Source organism: Carica papaya, chromosome 1 (assembly GCF_054855325.1).
Source record: "Carica papaya isolate Zhongbai chromosome 1, ASM5485532v1, whole genome shotgun sequence".
Classification (NCBI taxonomy): Eukaryota; Viridiplantae; Streptophyta; class Magnoliopsida; order Brassicales; family Caricaceae; genus Carica; species Carica papaya.
Genome location: NC_142309.1, coordinates 9,705,658 through 9,725,066, shown reverse-complemented (window position 1 = coordinate 9,725,066; position 19,409 = coordinate 9,705,658). Strand labels below are relative to the sequence as shown.

At 37.4% G+C, this 19,409-nt stretch overlaps 1 protein-coding gene across 1 annotated transcript; it reads right to left on the bottom strand.

Moving 5' to 3' along the window:
- Window positions 1-329: 329 nt before the first annotated feature.
- On the bottom strand, window positions 330-18,762 carry LOC110810792 (LisH and RanBPM domains containing protein). The gene is made up of 7 exons (XM_088218766.1): window positions 18,440-18,762; window positions 7,283-7,424; window positions 2,230-2,377; window positions 2,078-2,153; window positions 1,874-1,985; window positions 1,675-1,766; window positions 330-1,098 (listed from the first exon to the last, which is right to left on the bottom strand). Exons 1-7 carry the CDS (start codon window positions 18,470-18,472, stop codon window positions 1,054-1,056), a joined length of 648 nt encoding a protein of 215 aa, XP_088074892.1. The 5' UTR covers window positions 18,473-18,762; the 3' UTR covers window positions 330-1,053.
- Between the last annotated feature and the right edge of the window lie 647 nt (window positions 18,763-19,409).

The window sequence follows — 19,409 nt, the reverse complement described above, 5'->3', positions numbered from 1 at the left end:
AAAGAAAAAAAAAAATTTACAGCTACTGACAAAATGCGTCCAAAATTTCAATTACCAAAACGACACAAAACTACTGTTAATAGAACGATGAAGAAAGCATTCTCCCATAAAATTTATTTTGTGAGTTATGATACAAATCTTCCATAAACTACCTCCTATATCATCATACCTCCCTACGCCCAAGGCACTTTAGCCTCAGAGGTGTTTCTCCAGTACAGAGTTCTCTTAGAAATTATAAGAGGTCTATATGGCAATTTGCCTCCTTTAGTTTAAGATTGAAGATCTAAGAAAACATAAATAGATAAATTACTGTTGCACACTCCTTCAAATTTTACCGAATTGAGTCATTAGATTAAGGGGTTCAAAAGGTATCAGGTACCTTACAATGTCTGGAAAGGCACAAAACGTTTTCCCATATGAGAGAATGAATTGCTTTAAGTGACCGCAATTGGGTCCCCTATTCCATTTGCACCTGCTTTTGGTATCATGCTGAACAATCCGGAAAGTGGCTGTCTAAGCCAATCAAGAGCACAAATGTGACACAATTTCACCAGACTATAAGCATCCTAATGTATAGTGAAATTATAGTGGTGCATATGCGTATAGACAGTTGAGTTCCCTGCAGCTGTGCTTCATTACAGGGTAAGAGCTAAAAACAGCAGGGCAGAACCTCTCAGCTAAACAGAACCGAAATTCCTCAGTTGTAAGACGTCAGAACCTGATTTTACATCACAGATAATCCCAATTCCTAAGGCTTAATATAAGCAAGTATAAATATACAAGCCATAACATATCAACCAAGCCACCATGAACAAATCAATATGCACAGAGTTGAACCAAATTGCAAGTCATTTCTGACCAAATCCTGAAAGGAGGTAAAACCTCACCAAATCAAGAAACACCCACATGCATAGAGACAGCCTGCTTCATAGCTTTAAATTTATCCTGGCATTGATGTTAACGTCCATCTGAAGAGACCTTACAACAAGATCATACATGGCTAATAAGCAGAGGCCTGTGACTTATCAAGTACAGTCAAGGCGCTTCTTCAACTTAGCTCTTGAGAAAATCCTTCAAGCAAAAAGGAGGATGCACGTCCTACAAGACACAAAAGTTCAACAATGTGAGACATCCACATGGGCTGTGACTTTTAGATCATTTACTTTTCCTACAATAACTGCAACAATCTCAACTCCCTAACATCCACCATGTGGCAAACTTCTTCGTCTAGCAGGTTGGATAGACATGTGCTGAAGTGACTTAAAAAAGCCAATGAGAAGCATTCTATTTCTGTTTCAAACTTCCCATCACATTTTCAGGCTGCCATCTAGCCACTTCACTTTCGTAATGAAAGAGAAGGACATCAAGTTCATCTTGCAGAAAAACAACTACCAAAATTTAACTACCACAAAAAGTAGAATCTCTTATTCTTTAGCAAGGCCAATACAGCAATAATACAAGCACAAAACAACTTTTTTCAGTCATGTCCACAGAAAGACTGCTAAACTCTCAAGTTTGGTATCAAAATTCTGAGGCCCAAGACACCATTTGGTCCCAATACCATTGAGCATAATAGTTGTAGCAGCCAAAACACTCAATGATCCACCAACATCCACAAACGGACACAAAATTTTCCATAAAATATATTTTAAAAATATGATAAGCACATGTTACCTTGCCCAATTCTTGACCTAAATATTGTCGAACAACTGTTGTCTGTTGTATCAGTCTCTCCACTGCTGTGTAATTTGGAAGGTTTGCATGTGCTGGAATCATCCGTGAAACAGATTAAAGAGTGAGATATACATATATAACAAATAAGTGAATATTCATTCATAAAGCATCCATGCTTGTGAAATGAAAAGAAACTAACCAAGAATTGCTCGATTCAAATTATCTGCAACAAGTTGCCGGTAATCCAAGCTCAGCAGATGAAACATTGGGGATTGCTCTGGTTCCTCATAAGCTAGCAAAGCCATGAAATCCTGCAATAATGGCCAACTTTTTTCATTCTCTGATGAGGAACCAAAAAAATGCAGTAGGTATGAAGATAAATTTTCCCAAAGAAAGAACGTACTTCAAGCTTTTCAACATATCTTTGAACCTTGCCAAATGGAGTCAATTTTGACTGAGCAAATTCCAAAGCTTCCGTGCTGCCATTGAAAAAAATATTAGATGAAGAAAATATGAGTTTAATCATCTCTTAGATGTCATAATTATCCTCCTTACCACTTCCTAGCACGGACCAGCTTAACAAAATGAAGACTCAGAAGATCAAAATGCAAGTCCTCGTTCTTCTCTAGTAAGCCTTCCGCCAGCTGTTCTGTCAGTTCAATGGCCTTAAGCGCATTTCCTTCCAATGCATAATGAAAAATGCCTAAGGATATAAAACACAATTATGAGAATGTCAGGATCCTTAGATCCTGAATCTGGTTAGAGAAGAAATTTGGGGATTACATTTAGGGTAAAGAAAGAAGAAGAGAAGAGTAGAAAAAAAGAAGAAGAATATGAGAGAAGAGAGTGGAGAGAAGATAGAAAATCGTTGTTGATTCTGTTCTGAATTTTAGGTAAACATTTCTTCTTGTTTTTATTTTGTTCATCCTTCCTCTTTTATACTGATTCCCCACTTAAATTATTCCATTTTTGTCTAAAAAAAATACCGATTTCCTACTTAAGATAAAGACAAACAAGCAATAACAGAAAAGTATAGGTAAATCTGCGAACAGTAGAAATAGAAAAACAAATCTTCCAAAGGCAATACTGAGGACCACAATGTAACTAATCCTAAGATTTTGGGAATTAATTAACCACAATCAACTTAGTATTGAGGATTGATACTACTAGCTCCTTGGTCCTGACAATTCCCTTTCCCTTGAAAATCTTCCTTGTCCTCAAAGATGTGTATTAGCCTCAAGCTGTACAGCAATTGAAGATATGTGGAGCCATCCATAGAAGAGATGCAAAGCAAACCACCACCATTCTGATCTATCCACTTAATTATACTCTACTTAACAAGTTTCAACAATAATAATTGACATGTGTGACATATATCCAAAGATCCTTCAAAAGACTTCCATTGTTATTGACATTGGAACTTAATTGACTTTCGAAGGGCAACACCATCAACAAATAAAATCCAGCTTCTAATTGAATTTTCAAAATAGCTCGGTGTTGACGGCATCATAAGGTGGTGTAGTCATGCTATCTCTCGATCTTCTTGCTGCTGATGCATAGCTTTAGATGACACCATTAACTATTGTGGTTGAAGAATTTTAACAAGCACTTGATGTTCATTCTTCAGACGCCCTTCACTTCTAACCAATTTTACATGCCTGGACGCTTCTCTAATTTCCATTTCATCAAGATTCCCAATCATCAGATTCTACAATCTCCACTTTTATCTCACTATCTACAGTAAGAGAAAACATAGAATCCTTACCATTTCCAACAGGAGAAAAATTTTTAGTAGGAAGAACTGGTTCCAAAGCTAAAGATTATTGACGACTCTTCCATGTGGTAGAAGAGAAACTTTCACTGCAAACACTTTTCTATGCTTCATTGAGTGTCTGTTTACACCAACGGAAGCACATCCGTAGAGCAGCTTTTTGCTTTTGCCACCAAAGTTCATCACTCTCTATAGTCTTGCATAGATACGTCCTCGACTCTTGGAGTACCTGTTCTAATTTGAGCATTGATGAACTTTAGAGTACATTGCAGAGACAGGGAAGAAAGAAGACAGAGGCTTCACTGTGAATCTTAGAGGGAGACATGCAAAATGAGAGGACAAGAAGACAGTTGCAGTCGAGAGAAGGAAAATTGACTGTTGTTGACCGAAGAAGAATGATTTGGACAAGAAACAAATCAGGAAATGAGAAAAGAACGGGAACGAAGAACAACAGCCCAAGGATTGAGGGCTCTGATACCATTTGTTAGGATCCTTAGATCCTGAATAGAAATTTAGGGTTTACGTTTAGGGTAGAGACATAAAAAAAGAAAAGTAGAAGAAGAGAAGAAGAATAGGAGAGAAGTCAGTAGGAAAACATAGAGAATTGTTGCTGATTCCTTTCTGAAATTTAGGTAAATGCTTCTTGTTTTCATTTTGTGTTTCCTTCCTCTTTTATACCGATTCTCTACTCAGATAAAGACAAACAAGAAATAATAGAAAAGTAAAAGCTAAAGTAGAAAAAAGAAAACCAATCTGCCAGAGACAATACAGAGGACCACAATGTAACCTATCCGAGGATTTGAATTAATTGACCATAATTAACTAAGGTAATTGAGGACTGATCCTGCTAGGCTGCTGGTCCTGACAGAGTAATGTAAATTAAGTAATTCAATCAACCTACCAACGGGTGAGAACAAGTTATATTGCATTCCACATGGCAAAGAAGTATTCAATGGTACTAGATCAAAATCCGGATTGGATTCATGACTCTAATCAGATAATGGTGGCTCTTTCTCCTCTTGGTTCTTATTCCTTCTGGTGTAGACCCGAAATCCAAGTTTTTTCATATGGTGAGTAGGTTCAAATTCAACTATCCTATCTCGATCTATGTACTATAGAGACTGAAAAGTTTTAATTAGAGGATGATGGCCAAAACTGTTTGGAGAGAATGGATTTTGCAGCAAAAATGATATGTAGGACTAAGGCTTCACCTAGAGTATCCTTCTTTGCTTGGCAAGCATCTAAAGACCGCATATTGACCATTGATAATCTCATAAAAAGAGGCATTGTTTTAACCAAAAAATGTTTCCTTTGCAAGAATAATGCTGAGTCTAGCAATCATCTTTTGTTTTGGTGTCCCATCACTTATAATTTACGGACCATGGTCTACGGATTATTAGGTATATGCTGGGTCATGGTTGGTTCCGTCAAGGATGAACTGTTTGCCAGGGAAATTGTGTGCAAGAAGAATAAGAATTTCATACTTATACTGCTCACTATTTTCTGGGTTATTTGGAAAAAGAAACAATGGAGCTTTTGAAGGCAAAGAAAAGATTTTTGGCAACATCAATGATAGACGGTTTCATTTTTTTGGTTCCATTGTTCTGGAACATAGCCTTGTCCACCTTAATGATTTAGGGTCAATTGTAAATATATTTATTGACTTGTAAATCTTTTGTACATGCATGGTGCTCCCCTGGCGTCTACACATTAATATATTTCTATACTTTTATTTTTAAAAAAAAAAAATAGAGGATGGTGAAGATATTCAGTAGTAGAGTTCTAAAATTGGGATTGTGCATTCTTTTCCCCCGAAATATTAATTTTGTAGTATAGTTGGTTTTCATGAAATGTGACATTCATTGAGCTGTAGAACTATCAGGTGCCTGGTGAATAACATTTATATCTTTTTTTATTTGATGAATATCCAACAAATATATTTTATTGATTTGTGGTCTAATTTACTTCTGTTGGATGTGTATGTGAAAAAAGGCTAAATAACCAAAAAATTTAATAAGTAAAGTAGATAGAAGTCTAGAGGTGGAAAGTATTGGAGCACAATTTGGTAGGGTGCTTGAAACTTAAGTATCTAAGAAAGCATTCTATTGATTAGATAAGTTGCAGATTAAATAACTTTTCTCTTAAAAAATTTAGAAACTTTAGTTGTGACCATGAGGGACCGAGCAGCTTGCTAGAGATCTCTATTCTTCTTTCAGCTATCCCATTTTGTTGAAGGGTATCAACATGCACTTTGATGAATAATCCCCTCCTTTTCAAGATATATACCCAACATTTTTTCAAAATATTCTTTTGCATTGTCTGTATTGAATACTTCTTTTTTTTTTGGAATTGAGCTTGGACCATCTTGTTAGATTTTTCTAAATATATGACCAACTTTTTTTTTTCTTTCATGAGAAATAGATATGTAATTCTTGTATGATCAGCTACAAATGATATAAACCATCTAGTATCAGAATGATATTGATTCTAGATGATTATCAAACATCACTATGGACCATAGTAAATGGTTTAGAGGCTCTATACGGCATGTGGGATATATAGTACGAATATGTTTTGATAATTGACATACTTCACAATGAAAGTTATGAAAGTCGGACTATAATTCTACTTCATAGGGAAGTTTCCCTAAAGAAATACCAATTTGTATAAGAATTAGACTTCTACAGAAAGTCAAATTCCAATAGTTAATTTTTTAATAGAAGGATGTAGAAATTTGGGTTTTTTCTAAGAAGTTGTAAACTTAACAAAGAATTATATGGAAAAAAAAAAAGAAATTAGGCTTCAATGCCAACTAATGCAAAACCAAGACATCGTGAAATAAAACTGTCCTTAGGATAATTTAAAGTCAGAACAGAAGAGTAGAGGTAGACCAGAGAAAGTTGGACATCAAATAAAGAACCATATAGAGAAATAGACAGAACAGGATAAGTTAGATAAACCAATAACTTGAGAAAGAACAAAGAGAGAAATAGACATGATTGCATCACACAACCAAGACATATGAAAACTCTAAGAATAACTTATTGACTCATGGCCTATCTGTAAAATTACAAAGGTATTTGTACTGCTTCAATATAAAAGCTCAATCTAATTACACCTAAGGAATGCTAATAGAAAACTTTAAAAAAAGAATTTAAACTATAAATAAATCCTAAAGTCGCTGAAGACTTAATATCACCCATACTATTTCAAGAAATTGCAGATTAGTAAGCAACAAAATTTCTTATCAACTCAGAATATCTAGTTCATATCCATTCGGCATTAAGTAAAGACATTGATTAACATTCAAAACCCCAGTTTGTAATCCCCTTATGCAAAAGCAGGCATTATTGAGTATGCTTAATAACCAGCACAAAAAACCTGAATGGTTTTGGATTGAACATATCAAGCATCCAAAGTTATAGACATTAATAGTATTTATGGTGATAAATCTTGCCACCGAAGTGTACAATTAAAACCCTGATAAGAAATAAGCAGGATGCCACCAAGCTCTAATTCTCAACTGAAATCAGATGACAACCGAAGACTGAGTGAGGATAGAATAGGAAAAAAATATTTTGAGCGGGTCCACTTTTCTGCCAGTTCTTCTGTCAGCAGTAAAACTAAGGCTGAGAAATATGTAATTGTTTAAGATGAGTTGATATTTTTGTAACTTACGATTAAGTCAAATGAGTCTTCATGTAGTTTATCATGACATATAAGAGATATAAAGCCTATGATTGTAAAACTACATGGACAATGAAGAACACATTCAATGACAAAATATTTGAGCAAATAGATGTTATAAATCTTAGTTTAAAAGAGGAATATACCCACTTTTCCTTTTCTCCATGTCCTCAAGAAAATTTTCCGGTTGCTTCAACCCAGCAGAAGAAATGAATGAATCAACAGTTCCCTTAAAGCAATTATGCACAAGATATGATAAGACAATGTTGTGAATATCGTCATCACTAACAACCTGAAATGAAAAAAAGTGCAAGGTAACAAATTAAAAAGCCTAGAAATTTTAAATAAATAAATGAGGAAGATTAAACATTGACATAAAACAAAAACAAGTCAACAGATAGAATATGATTCTTCATTTCAAGATAGTCGTTTGGAAGCACCCAAAACTAAAACCACGTCAAAAAATTATTTCAAGCAACTAAGTCAAAAACCTCGACAAAAACACACCCCTCTTGACCATTGACCTTGGCCAGACCAATCTAGCCTGCACAACCATGCCCATTGCCTGTCCAATAAGTTTTTGGTGATAGAACGCAGGTCCATTAATATTGTTCTAGAAGGAGAGATTTAGATATCCGCTGCATTAATAAAATAGTTTTTGCAACAGGTTCAGCATATCCTTCTTTGATCTGGAAGAAGGTAACTGTTTAGAGCTTTCTATGAGTTCTTTAGACAAGAAGCCATAACACAATGAGCAAGCATTTTGAAGGAATTGACTACACCTTAATAGTATCTCTCGGCAAGAACTCGAGACGGAGGTTTCTTGAGTTGAGAGAACATAATATATGAGCGAGAAGAAGGATGTTGCTGCCTAAAGGGATAGAAGCGGACAGTTGGTGGAGACTCTTCTTGATGGAATGAGCAGTTTGTGATCTGAGTTTCAATGAAGGAAGAAAGGAGGTTGCGGGAGAGCCAATGTGATCGGACTACAAGCTTGCCGATCTGGTTTTGAGAGTGAGAACACTATGGATTGCATTATGGAGGAATCTGAAGTAGTCATAGACTGTACAACTTGCAGGAAAAGCTTGTCTTAGAAGTGATGAAATTCGTGACTACAAAATCCTTGGCCAGGCATGTAACAACCTGCAAAACTGTCTCTCCAGAGGAAGATGGAAGTTGAATATTCTAGAGTCAGATGTTGGTCAAAGTCTAGAGTCCACTGGACCTTTTAAGCGCAAGTGTAAACCAAAAATTTAACGGGTTGAAAAAGAGAAATGACAGCAGGCCATGAACCTCCAATTGCACAAGGCCAATTAAAGACACCATGATTGCATGAACCTAAGGGAATTTCTTTTTAAAGAATCTACCCAGGCCCAAGAAGTCAGCGTCAACATCCTCTTTTTCTTCTTCTATGTCTACGTATAAAAGAAGAGTTCAAAGCTGCTTTGAATTTGCCAAAAGCGGCTTCTTTGAGTGGAAAGTTTGAAAGTTGCTTTATCAGAAACACTCCCCTTGCAATCAGTTTCAAGCTATTGCGTTTACCCACTCCTCTTTCCCTAAAATATCTCCTTGCAGGCATAAATTGATGGAGATTGACTACTTGTTGGGAGATCCTGGAGAGTGTTTGGCCACTCAGTCTGTCGCATCCAAATCTTGTTGGGTGATGAAAGCATAAGAACTTGCAGTAATCTTTCAGGCTCTCTTTTCAAGGAATAGAGAACCAGGCTAATGATCTATTTGAAGACTAGGTGAAAGAAACTTAGCAACAAGCAGGTGTGGTATTAAACGACAAAAACCAAAAAAAGCAAAACAAAAATAGGAAGGAGAAATAGGTAACTGAGAAGATTGGAACGTTAGGTGAATGATGAGAAGGGACCAAAGGGAAGAAAGTCAGATAAGGAACTGGGAACCCTAGTCAATTATGTCCTCTCATGTTAAACAGATTAATCTCACAGAATGAGCAAAGCATCAATTATGCAGGCAAAAGAGCATAGATTAAAGGGGCTTTGGGAAATGGGGGGGGGGAGATTCTGTTTGCTTTTAGGAAACCAAGGTGGACATATGTCTAATGGACTTGATAAAAGTAATTGGGGGTATCAGGAACACTAATTGGTTGGATATTCTAGTTGAAGGTGCAAAAAGTAGCACCCTGATTATATGGGGGACAAAGGTGTTCATCGCTAGTGAATTCAAGACAAGAGAATCCAATTTCAAATGGTTGTTTACTAATGCTTATTGTCAAAGTGAAGATACTCTTAAAGAAATGGTAAAGTTAAGGTAAGGAGAGACAATTGAGTGGTAAGACCTCAATCTAATTAGACAACTGTGCAATAATTCCTGGATTTTGGAGGGTGACTTGCATGGTTCTCTTTACGCATGAGAGGTCTAGTGGTAATTTCTTGGCTAACTGCACTAAGGAATTTTGGGTGTCTTGGGAAATTTGAACATTATGGATCTTCCCTTGAATAGTGGGAGGTGGGCTTGATCGTGCTCTAGGGAGGATCCATTCTTTTGTCGAATTGACAGATTCTTGATTTCTAATATGTGGAGGAGAAATATCCTGGTGTGGTCCATTATAGGCTCTCCCAGCCAATGCCTGATCATTTTCCTGTTTGTCTGAACTTGGATGACATTAACTGGGTCTGGGTCCCTATCCCTTTAAGATTCAAAAATATGTGGTTGATGATGGAGGTTTTTCATTAGCATGTTAGAATTGGTGGAAGGATAAGACTCCTTTAAGTTTTGCGAGTTTTAGACTGTACAATAGGATTCTCATTGTCAAAGCTAAGGTTAAGCAATGGAGAAAAAATGTTTTGGCAACATAGAGTGAATATGTTCAAGGGAATGAGGCGTAGCGATTCTGATTACAAGATGGAAACGATTTGATGTTCATGGGAACTCTTTGTTTTTCTTAAGGCCATAGAGACAAGCCTTCGTTAATATAAGGTGTCTTCTCCTTAGCTTCCAGGATGAGTCAAGAATCGAGGTTAATTGCAGTAAATCAGAGATTATTTCTGTTGGGCATGAGACCAATGGCAATGCGTTGGCCTAGCTTTCCAGATGCAAAAAAGAGCTCTCTCCTAATCAAGTGTCTTGGAGTCCCCACTGGGGCTAAAATCAAAGAGGCAACAATTTGGGAACCTATTATATCCAAGATGGAGAAAAGGTTGGGGCATGGACGCAATTCTACCTGGGTGGAAGGCTTCTGCACATTAAAACTGCCCCGCAGATGTTTCCAATTATAACTCACCTATATTTTCTATTAATCAAAGTGCCAAAGAGAATTGAAGCTACCCAATGTCACTTCCTATGGGTTAACTTAAGGAGCCAAGAATTAATCACTTGGTGGCACATGGAAGTTGGCCAAGCAACCTTTTAGTAATGGCAGATTAGGGATTAAGTCCCTTGTTTGCGTTAATAAACCGGTCTTTGGCTTAGTAACAACAGAGATTTCTTTCTAAAAAGGGTTCCTTGTGATGGAAGTTCATTGAAAAATTAGGTTTGATCCTACAGGTTGGTGCTCCAAGGTAGGTAAGGATGCTCAACCATAGTCCTTAGGTGGATTGTGAGAAATGGGGTGATCTTCTGGGAACCTCTTGGTTTAAGGCAGGCTATGAAAATCACATCCATTTTTAGCTTGATCCTTGGTGTTTTGATTGGCCTCTAAAGGACTCTTTTCCCTCTACTTTAGATAGGTGCAGGAGGCCAAAGTTCAAGATTGTTTTGTGGTTTATAGTGGTGGAACCCAGTGGTGTATCTTTTCACTTCCTTTGCAACCTAATGATTGGAAATCTGATGAATGGATTTTCCTTCTTGCTTCTGTTGTGCCTACTGCAATTCTTCCTTTGATGGAAGATACACTGATTTAGAAGCATCCGAGGATTGAAAGTCTATACCATTTCTCATGGAAACTAATTTGGAAAAATGAAAGCTACCCCTAAGATAGCTTTTTCGCTTGGGAGGCTACTTAGGGCAAAATCTCAACTTCTAAAAACTTGACGAAAAGAGGCAAGGCATTGGAAAATAGATGTTCCTTATGCCATATGAGGGTGAATCCCCAAGCTACCATTTACTCTAGTGCTTGGGATCTAACAGGTTCTAGCGCTGTCCTCTCAATCTCCTAAATTTGTCTAAGGTGACAAGCAGAGACCGTCAAGGACAAGTTTTGGACATGGAGCAGAATCTGGACTACCAAGTAAAGAGAAAAAAGTTCCTTTCTTTCTTCCCCATCTCAATTTTTCAAGGTCAAAGGAAAGAAAGGAACTCTACACAGCTTTTGGTATTTTAATAATACCATCTCATCCCTTTAGTTCCATAAGAAGTCATAAGGTGAGGACTGTTTCTATTTTGTTTAAGGGCTTTACTATCCTTGATGGGGTAGATTTTCTTGATCTTCTTGATTTTTTATCACCTTAACGAAGTTCGCTTTTGTATATGGTGGCACCCCCTGGGTATCCTTTTAATGCTTATCATTTTTCTTTTAATCTCAAAAGAAAAAAATATGCAAGATTTAAAAAAATGTCACGCATCTAAAGAGCACCAATGATCCCAGTCTCTTCTACATAAGTTGCAAAGAAAATTATGAAATCTGATATAATCTCGGGAGTTATTGCGAACAAAAAAATTAACAAGATTTCATGACTATGGAGTGAATTCAAGATTGACATTTTGAAGATTCTGTTTAGACCTTGGCAAAAAAAGGAGGGAAAATTTTGAAGGTTTATTACTGGAAAAGAAAGAAATTACAAGCTGCACCAGCTGGCAGCCAGGTCAGGAGTATTTAGGATATGGAATACTTCAAAGGAATGAGTCAGCTGGTTAGGTACACAGCTGTAGGTAGTACTGTCAGAATTTTCTGTTTTCTGCTTTTCTCTTTTGCTATTTTAGATTTTCTGCTTGACTGGTTGAAATATGACGAAAGTGCCAATAGGTGGCATACCACAATTTGTCTGTTCTGAATCAATCAGCAGTCACTAGAATCCTCTCTAAATTCTATCTTCTTACCATCTCTTCCCTCTCTCTTCTCTCATTCTTAACCCTAAATGTCTCATTTCTTCTTCTCTTTACCTCTCAAAAAGTTCTTATTTCTCTCTCTCACTGATTCACATAAGTCACATAGGAGTTCATGTCTGAAGCTCCTAATAACCTGGTATTAGAGTCCTCTGATTCAGAGGACACCTTGACATCTAGAGCTGTGATGACATGCACAAGAGGAAAGGCTGCCATGCCAAATTACCAATGTATCAAATTATCTGAAGGCAGTTTGTGGACTTGATCAGAGGATGAAAGACTTCATGACAGAAGTCTATGACACTAGGCAATGTAATGCGGATGAGCTCAAGAAAAACACAATAGAACCAGAGGAGGCTGGAGGAATGTTTTGAAAGTCTGGCAGAAACAGTAAGCCACTTGTTACAATCCCTTGAGACTCCAGTCCAGGTACCTTCTTCCCCTTTACCCAGTGAGCCTCACAAGGGCATTTTAGCCACTCCGAGGACAAGGAGCAAGAAGGACCAAGTAACGGTCCAGATTCCAACCGAAATCACCCAAATTGTCCCTTCTCAAGAATAGAAATACTCATCTTCGAGGGTGTGAATACGCAGGCCTGGATCAGGAAGTGCCTGAAGTATTTTCTGGTATATAAGGCTGTTGACGAGCAGAGAGTCGAGTTAGCGACTCTAAATTTGACGAAACTGATTTATGGTATCAAGGATGGCAAGCTCAAATAAGCTTCAATGCTGGAATGAGTTTGTTGATGAACTCTGTAGGAGATTTCTGGAGGCAGCTCATGTAGATGTGGTAGAAGAGTTTAACAAACTCAATCAAGAAGGGACTGTCCCAGAACATCAGGAATGTTTTGAAGACCAATGCTCAATAATGCTGAAGGAGGCCCAACCCTTAAAGAGAAATATTTTGTTTCTAGTTTCAGAAGTGAGCTAAATAAAGAGCTTAGACCTATGCTAAAGCTGCTCAAACCGAGAAACTTAAACCAAGGTTTTGAACAAGCTTTAGTTAAAGAACATGCAGTAGAAGTCATGAATAGAAAAATAAAACTTACTCAAAGATATCTCCCAGTTACTCCTCAAAAGCAGCCTTAAATCCTTCACCACAACCCTCTAACCCAACCAAAATAAGCTCATACACTTGCAAATCATATTACCACCAAAACCCAAACCCACCAGAGAACTGGAGCCTCTAACCACCAAAAAGCCCACCAAAATGACCACAGAAAACCCTTTAACTCCTGCTTCAAGTGCGGGAAAAATATTATTTCCTGGCCACTGATGTAAACACGGGGCAGTCTTAGCAGTGGAAAGGTGTAAGGAGGAACCGGTGGAAGGGGGAGAAAATGAGGGAGTTGAGGACACACAAAAATTGTGGAGCAACTCTCAACCAAGGAACCAATGGCCAAAAGGTCATGAGTTAAGGAGAATGTAAGGGAGTCTGTTGGAGGATGCAAAACTATCTACTCAGTTACAACTTAAGGATCATTCCACTGGGATGTTATGATGTGATCCTCGGAGTGGACTAGATGAAACAATTCAATCTCATCCTCTTTGACTTTACTGGATTGTGTGTAACCTTCTCTATGGGAGGAAGAGGGATTAAATTATTAGGGATGATGGAGAACTGCAGATTGAAGAAAGTAACCTGCAGTCGACTGAGCAAAAACTAAAGGAGAAATGGCAGTCCAGCATAGGAATTATTTCTGTGTGGGAAGGCAACCAGCTATAGTGGAGGATGAGAAAGGGTCTGAAGATGTTGGAAAAACCGAGCAGCCACCTGGAGAGTTGATTGAGCTACTTGACAGATTTTTTGGAGTATTTCAGAAGCCTCAAGGGTTACCACCTGTGAGGGAATTTGAGCATGCAATTTCTTTAAAATATGGCAGTTCACCTGTGAACAACTGCTCTTACAGATATATTATCTCCAGATATCTAAGATAGAATGACAAGTCAAACAAATGCTGGATACTTCCATTATCAGCCCCAGTCATACCTCCTTTGCCTCTCCAGTTCTTTTAGTAAAGAAGGATGACGAGTGGCAGTTTTGCATTAATTACAGAGAACTTAATGCCATCTCGGCGAAGGAAAAATTCCTCATACTGGTCATTGACTATTTATTGGATGAATTAAATGGGGCTGCCATTATGTCAAACATTGACTTGAGGTTCAGGTACCACCAAATAAGGGTGAAAACAAAAGATGTTCAACAAACAGCCTTCCTAACACACCAAGGGCACGATGAACTCAAAATTATGCCTCTGAGCTAATTAACGCCCCAGTCACAGTTCAAGGTCTCATGAACCATGTGTTCAAAGATTACTTGAGACATTTTGTTGTACTCTTTTTTGATGAGATACTAATATATGGTAAATATTTGCAGGACCATTTACAGCATGAGCTACAATTGTTGAAGAGCAATCAGCTCTTTGCAAAACAATCAAAATGCATATTTGGAGTTAAGGAGGTTGAGTATTTGGGCCAATATATCTGGCCAAGGAGTAAGAATAGATCCAAAGAATGTGGAAGTAATGAAATCCTAGCAGCAGCCAACAACTCTGAAAGCCTTGACGGGAATTGTCGGCTTGACAGGCTATTATTGCAAATTCATTAAAGGGTATGGTCTTATTTGTAAATCGCTAACTAAAATGCTAAAGAATGATGGTTTATGGAGTGAAGAAGCAAAACCAGCCTTTGATCACCTCAAAAGTCTAATGGTTTCAGCCCCAGTTCTATGGCTGGCCGACTTCAACCAATCCTTTGCATTGGAGGCTGATGCCAATGAAAAGGGGATAGGGGCAGTGCTGATGCAAGAAGACAGACCCATTACCTTCCTTAGCAACCCCTTGAGTCAAAAAAAACCAATCCCTCTCCATTTGCAAAAAGGAGTTGATGGCAATCCTGTATGCTATTTCTAAATGGAGACACTGCCTTAAAGGGGGACCATTCATAACTAAAACAGATCAGAAAAGTTTGAAGAATTTGTTGAGCCAGCGGCTTAATTCATACAACAGAGGGGAATAATTAAACTGTTGGGACTGGATTATACCATCCAGTATAAGAAGAGGATAAAAAACGAAATTGTTGATGTCCTATCCAGGAGAGATCACGAGTCAGAAACAGGGGATGAAAATCTCAAGTCAGCCAAACTGGGAGCTGCAGCAACACAAGTGACCTCAGCCTGGGTAAAGGAAATTGAAAGCAGCTACCAAGGAGATGAACTTGCTAATCAACTGGAGAAGGAATTGATGATAGCTCCAGACTCAAATTCCCTTTACACCTTAAAGCAAGGAATCCTCAGGTATAGGAAAATTTTTCTTGGGGAAAAGTCCAACCTGCTCCAGAAAATACTGCAAGAATGCCACAGCTTAGCGGTAGGAGGACACTCCGGCATGAGAGGGACTTATGAACAATTAGAGCATCACTTTTACTGGCCTAAGGTGAAGCAGCAGAAAACAGAAATGATGAGGTGCTGTGAAATTTCCAGAAATGCAAATCAGAGAGGATAGCTACTCCGGGATTTCTCCAACCTCTCCCTCTACCTCACCAGGCTTGGTCCCATGTCTCTATGGATTTCATAAAGCAATTACCATGATCAGAGAATAAGGATGCTGTGCTGGATCTTGTGAACAGGTTTACCAAATATTGTGATCAGATGCTGTGAAATTTGCCAGAAATGCAAATCAGAGAGGGTAGCTACTCCAGGACTTCTCCAACCTCTCTCTGTACATCACCAGGCTTCGTCCTATATCTCTATGGATCTCATAAAGCAATTACCACGATCAGAGAATAAAGATACTGTGCTGGTTGTTGTGGACAAGTTTATCAAAAATGGGAACTTCATTACCCTCAAACTTCCCTTTTTAGCTCACAAGGTGGCAAAGTGTTTGTAGATAACATACAAAAACTGTATGGCACTCCTAAAGTGTTGGTCACTATTGGGATAAGATTTTTACAAACTTATTTTGGCAAGAGCTGATGAGATTAACAGGCATAATCTATGTTTAAGCTCCACTTACCACCCTCAAACAGAGGACCAAGAGGTTGAATCAATGCCTTGAAACTTACCAGCGGTGGATGACTTTCCAAAGACCGCAATGGTGGACCAAATGATTAAGCTTGGCAGAACGGTGGTGCACCATTCAAAAGAAATGATTCCCTTCTAAGCTTTATGCAGGTATCCACCTCCCTATTTCATGGATACATTAGAAGTAGACACTCCCTCATCCCAACTTGAAGAATTCACGGAAGAGCGTCAGCAAATGATCCGATTCTTAAGGCAGCAACTATTGGCAGCTTAGATCACATGAAGCAGCTGGTTGACAAGAGGAGAACCAAAAGGAAATTTGAATAACATGAATTGATGTTACTTAAATTGCAGCCTTACCGGCAGCTGTCTCTGACCGACAGGGGAAAGCTGAAACTCACTGCTAAATTCTATGGTCCATTTTCAGTTATCCAGAAGATATGACTGGCAGCTTAGAAGGCTAAAATCTCCAGATCATTTCCGTATTCATCCGGAATTCCATGTCGCCTCTTGAAGAAATACATTCCCATAAGCAACATCCACTTTGATGAACTGCCAGCTCTCGATTCCTGGGGGCAGATGAAAATATAACCAGTAAGAATTCTACAGAAACGAGAGGTGCACAGAGATGGGAAGGTTGAACTAGGATTGGTGCAATGGGCTAATTTGGGAGCTGAAGAGACTACATCAGAAGATATGAATTATTTGCAGGGACAGTTACCTGGATTTCCCTTGAGGACAAGGAAGTTTCTGAAGCAGGGGGAGTTGTTTAAACCTTGGCAGAAAAAGTATGGAAAGATTTTAAGGTTTATTACCGGAAAAGAAAGAAATCTGAAGCTGCATAGAGAGCTGGCAGCCAGATCAGAAGTATTTAGGACATGAAATAATTTTAGGAATGAGTCAGCTGGTTGGTTACACAGCAGTACGTAGTACTGTCAGAATTTTCTGTTTTCTGCTGTTCTGTTATGCTATTTTGGATTTTCTTCTTGTGCTGGTTGAAATAGGATGGATAAACAAATTGGTGGGATACTACAATTTGCCTACCATAATTTCTAAATCAATCAGCAGTGGCTAGAATCCTCTCTAAATTCTCTCTTCTTACCCTCTCATTTCTCATTCTCAACCCTAAACTTCTCTTCTCTTCTTCTCTACCGCTCAAAAATTTCTTATTTCTCTGAATGTACACTTACCATTCTTAAATTAACTGAGGTAGGATAAAATAGCTTGAGAAAAAATCAAAGAAAAAAATCGAGACTTCCCATTTCGATAATATTGTTGAATTCTCAAATAATTTTGAAAGAGAGAAGTCTGTAACAAACTATTCTAAGGGTACCCCTTGTATTGGAGCCAAACATATGCAGAATAGGAAAATATTTAAATCTACTTAGGAAATAAAAAAAAACTTATTATTATGGAGAAAAATCCATAATGGAAAATACTAAAGCTATTGAAGAAAAAGGAAATTAATCCGGAATGTAAGCCTTGCTAACTTTTTTAGAATAAAATTTCTCATATCTGAACTTTTCCTTTGTTGGTTCTCATCGACAATTTTCATGGCCTCCACTCCATGTACCAAGATTGTGCAGAATTAATAGCCAACTGCAGAAATTTACTTGAAGTTGAAGGATAGATGTATTGCATTTCCTCTATCACAACTACATTCATGATAATCCTCCATATTTATCCACTGAATTACCTAACAATGACAGTGCATATGCCTGATTGCTCCTTGGTGAATCCTATGGTACTCACAAACATCTTTTCACATGCCCCAGTCATTGAAGAGCTCTCAAAGCTTCTGAAACTTTCTAGCTTTAAATGCATAGATTATCACAAACGGAGATACTCTATCAATAACTAGTTTTAACATTTTACACAAAGTAGAGAAACACATACACCGCTCTGGACCTTCATAATTGCAATTATTCACGTATCAGGAAAAAAAAAAAAAAAAAAGAGCAATGGACCATAGTGACGATAAACAAATTCATAACTTAAACCAAGAAGTTGAAATATAGTCATATTGTACTTGAATATAGTGTATAAACCTAAAAAAAAAATTAAGTAGACAGAAAGAAGAGAATAAACTAGGGTTTGCATCATCAACCACAACGAGGTGAACAAGCTAAAGCAATGCGGTTGAGCATAAAACTATCAGTACAGAGTAACAGCTCGGTATACAAAAACTTATATGACGCTGTTTAGAAGGGAGGGAACCAGATAAGAATAACATAAAATAAAAAAAAGCAATAAGAATCGAGGTAAAGAGAAACATACAATATGCTCATACTGACGAGGATCAACGTCCATGATTAAACCGAAAAGAGGAGCTGATCAAGAAGAAATTCAGGGAATTCAAATTTAAGAAAAAGTGAAAAGATATGAAACGGTGGTTTCCGAGAATTGATATTCCTCTTATCCTCTTTCGCTAATTAACCTCAGGAAGTGCTTCTGAGCGAGTATTAATTGTTCTCCCAACTGCTGAGCCTGAGACAGTCACGGTGAGAAGGGAGGGGGGAAGCTACGACTATCTCGAGTCTTGACAACGCCTCCAGCCTCCTTCCTTTCTCAACACGTGCGTTGGCGGAGGATGACAGCCCTCAGGTCTTTTTATAATAAATACTAAATGTAAATATTGTAATAAAAATATAAAACAATGATGTAAGAAAAATAATTTTTATAACGTAAATTAATTAAATAATTTGTTATAAAATAAAATAAATCCAATCAAGTGAATAAACTGTAAATTTTATTAGTGTTAAAATATCAATATTATAATTTATATTCTTATAAATTAATATTATATTTTCAAAAAAAAAAAACAAGAAAAGAGAAAAAAATATTAAAACTTTACTATGTAATTCTAGTTAAATATAGAATCAAACGAGTACTATCACCATCAAATAGTACCAGCAACTCATCCCGATCAATGATAATCCGTGGATCATTGTCATTTGGTATAGGGCAAAAAAGAGTCGTCACAATTTAGGAACTTTATTCATAGTAAATTACTACTAGCATCAATGCAAAACCAGCATGGTAAGATCTCTCGAATCTCAACTTCTTAGAATGTTTTCACCATTATTGCTGCCACCAATGTGGCTTCCATAACTTGATAATGATTTCAATAGCATTAGAGGCAAAAGCTCTTTTTTAATATTTCAAAATTGTTTTTAATACTCGTAAAAAAAAATTTCTCTACTAAAAATAAATTTTTAGATTGTATATGCCTAATTACATAGTTATA

Coding starts and splice junctions, on each gene's coding strand:
- LOC110810792 (XM_088218766.1), bottom strand. CDS start 18,472: ATGGACGTTGATCCTCGTCAGTATGAGCATATT. Junction 1,767..1,873: donor TTTGAATCGAGCAATTCTTG/GTTAGTTTCTTT, acceptor GGATGATTCCAG/CACATGCAAACCTTCCAAAT. Junction 1,099..1,674: donor TAGGTCAAGAATTGGGCAAG/GTAACATGTGCT, acceptor TGTGTCTTGTAG/GACGTGCATCCTCCTTTTTG.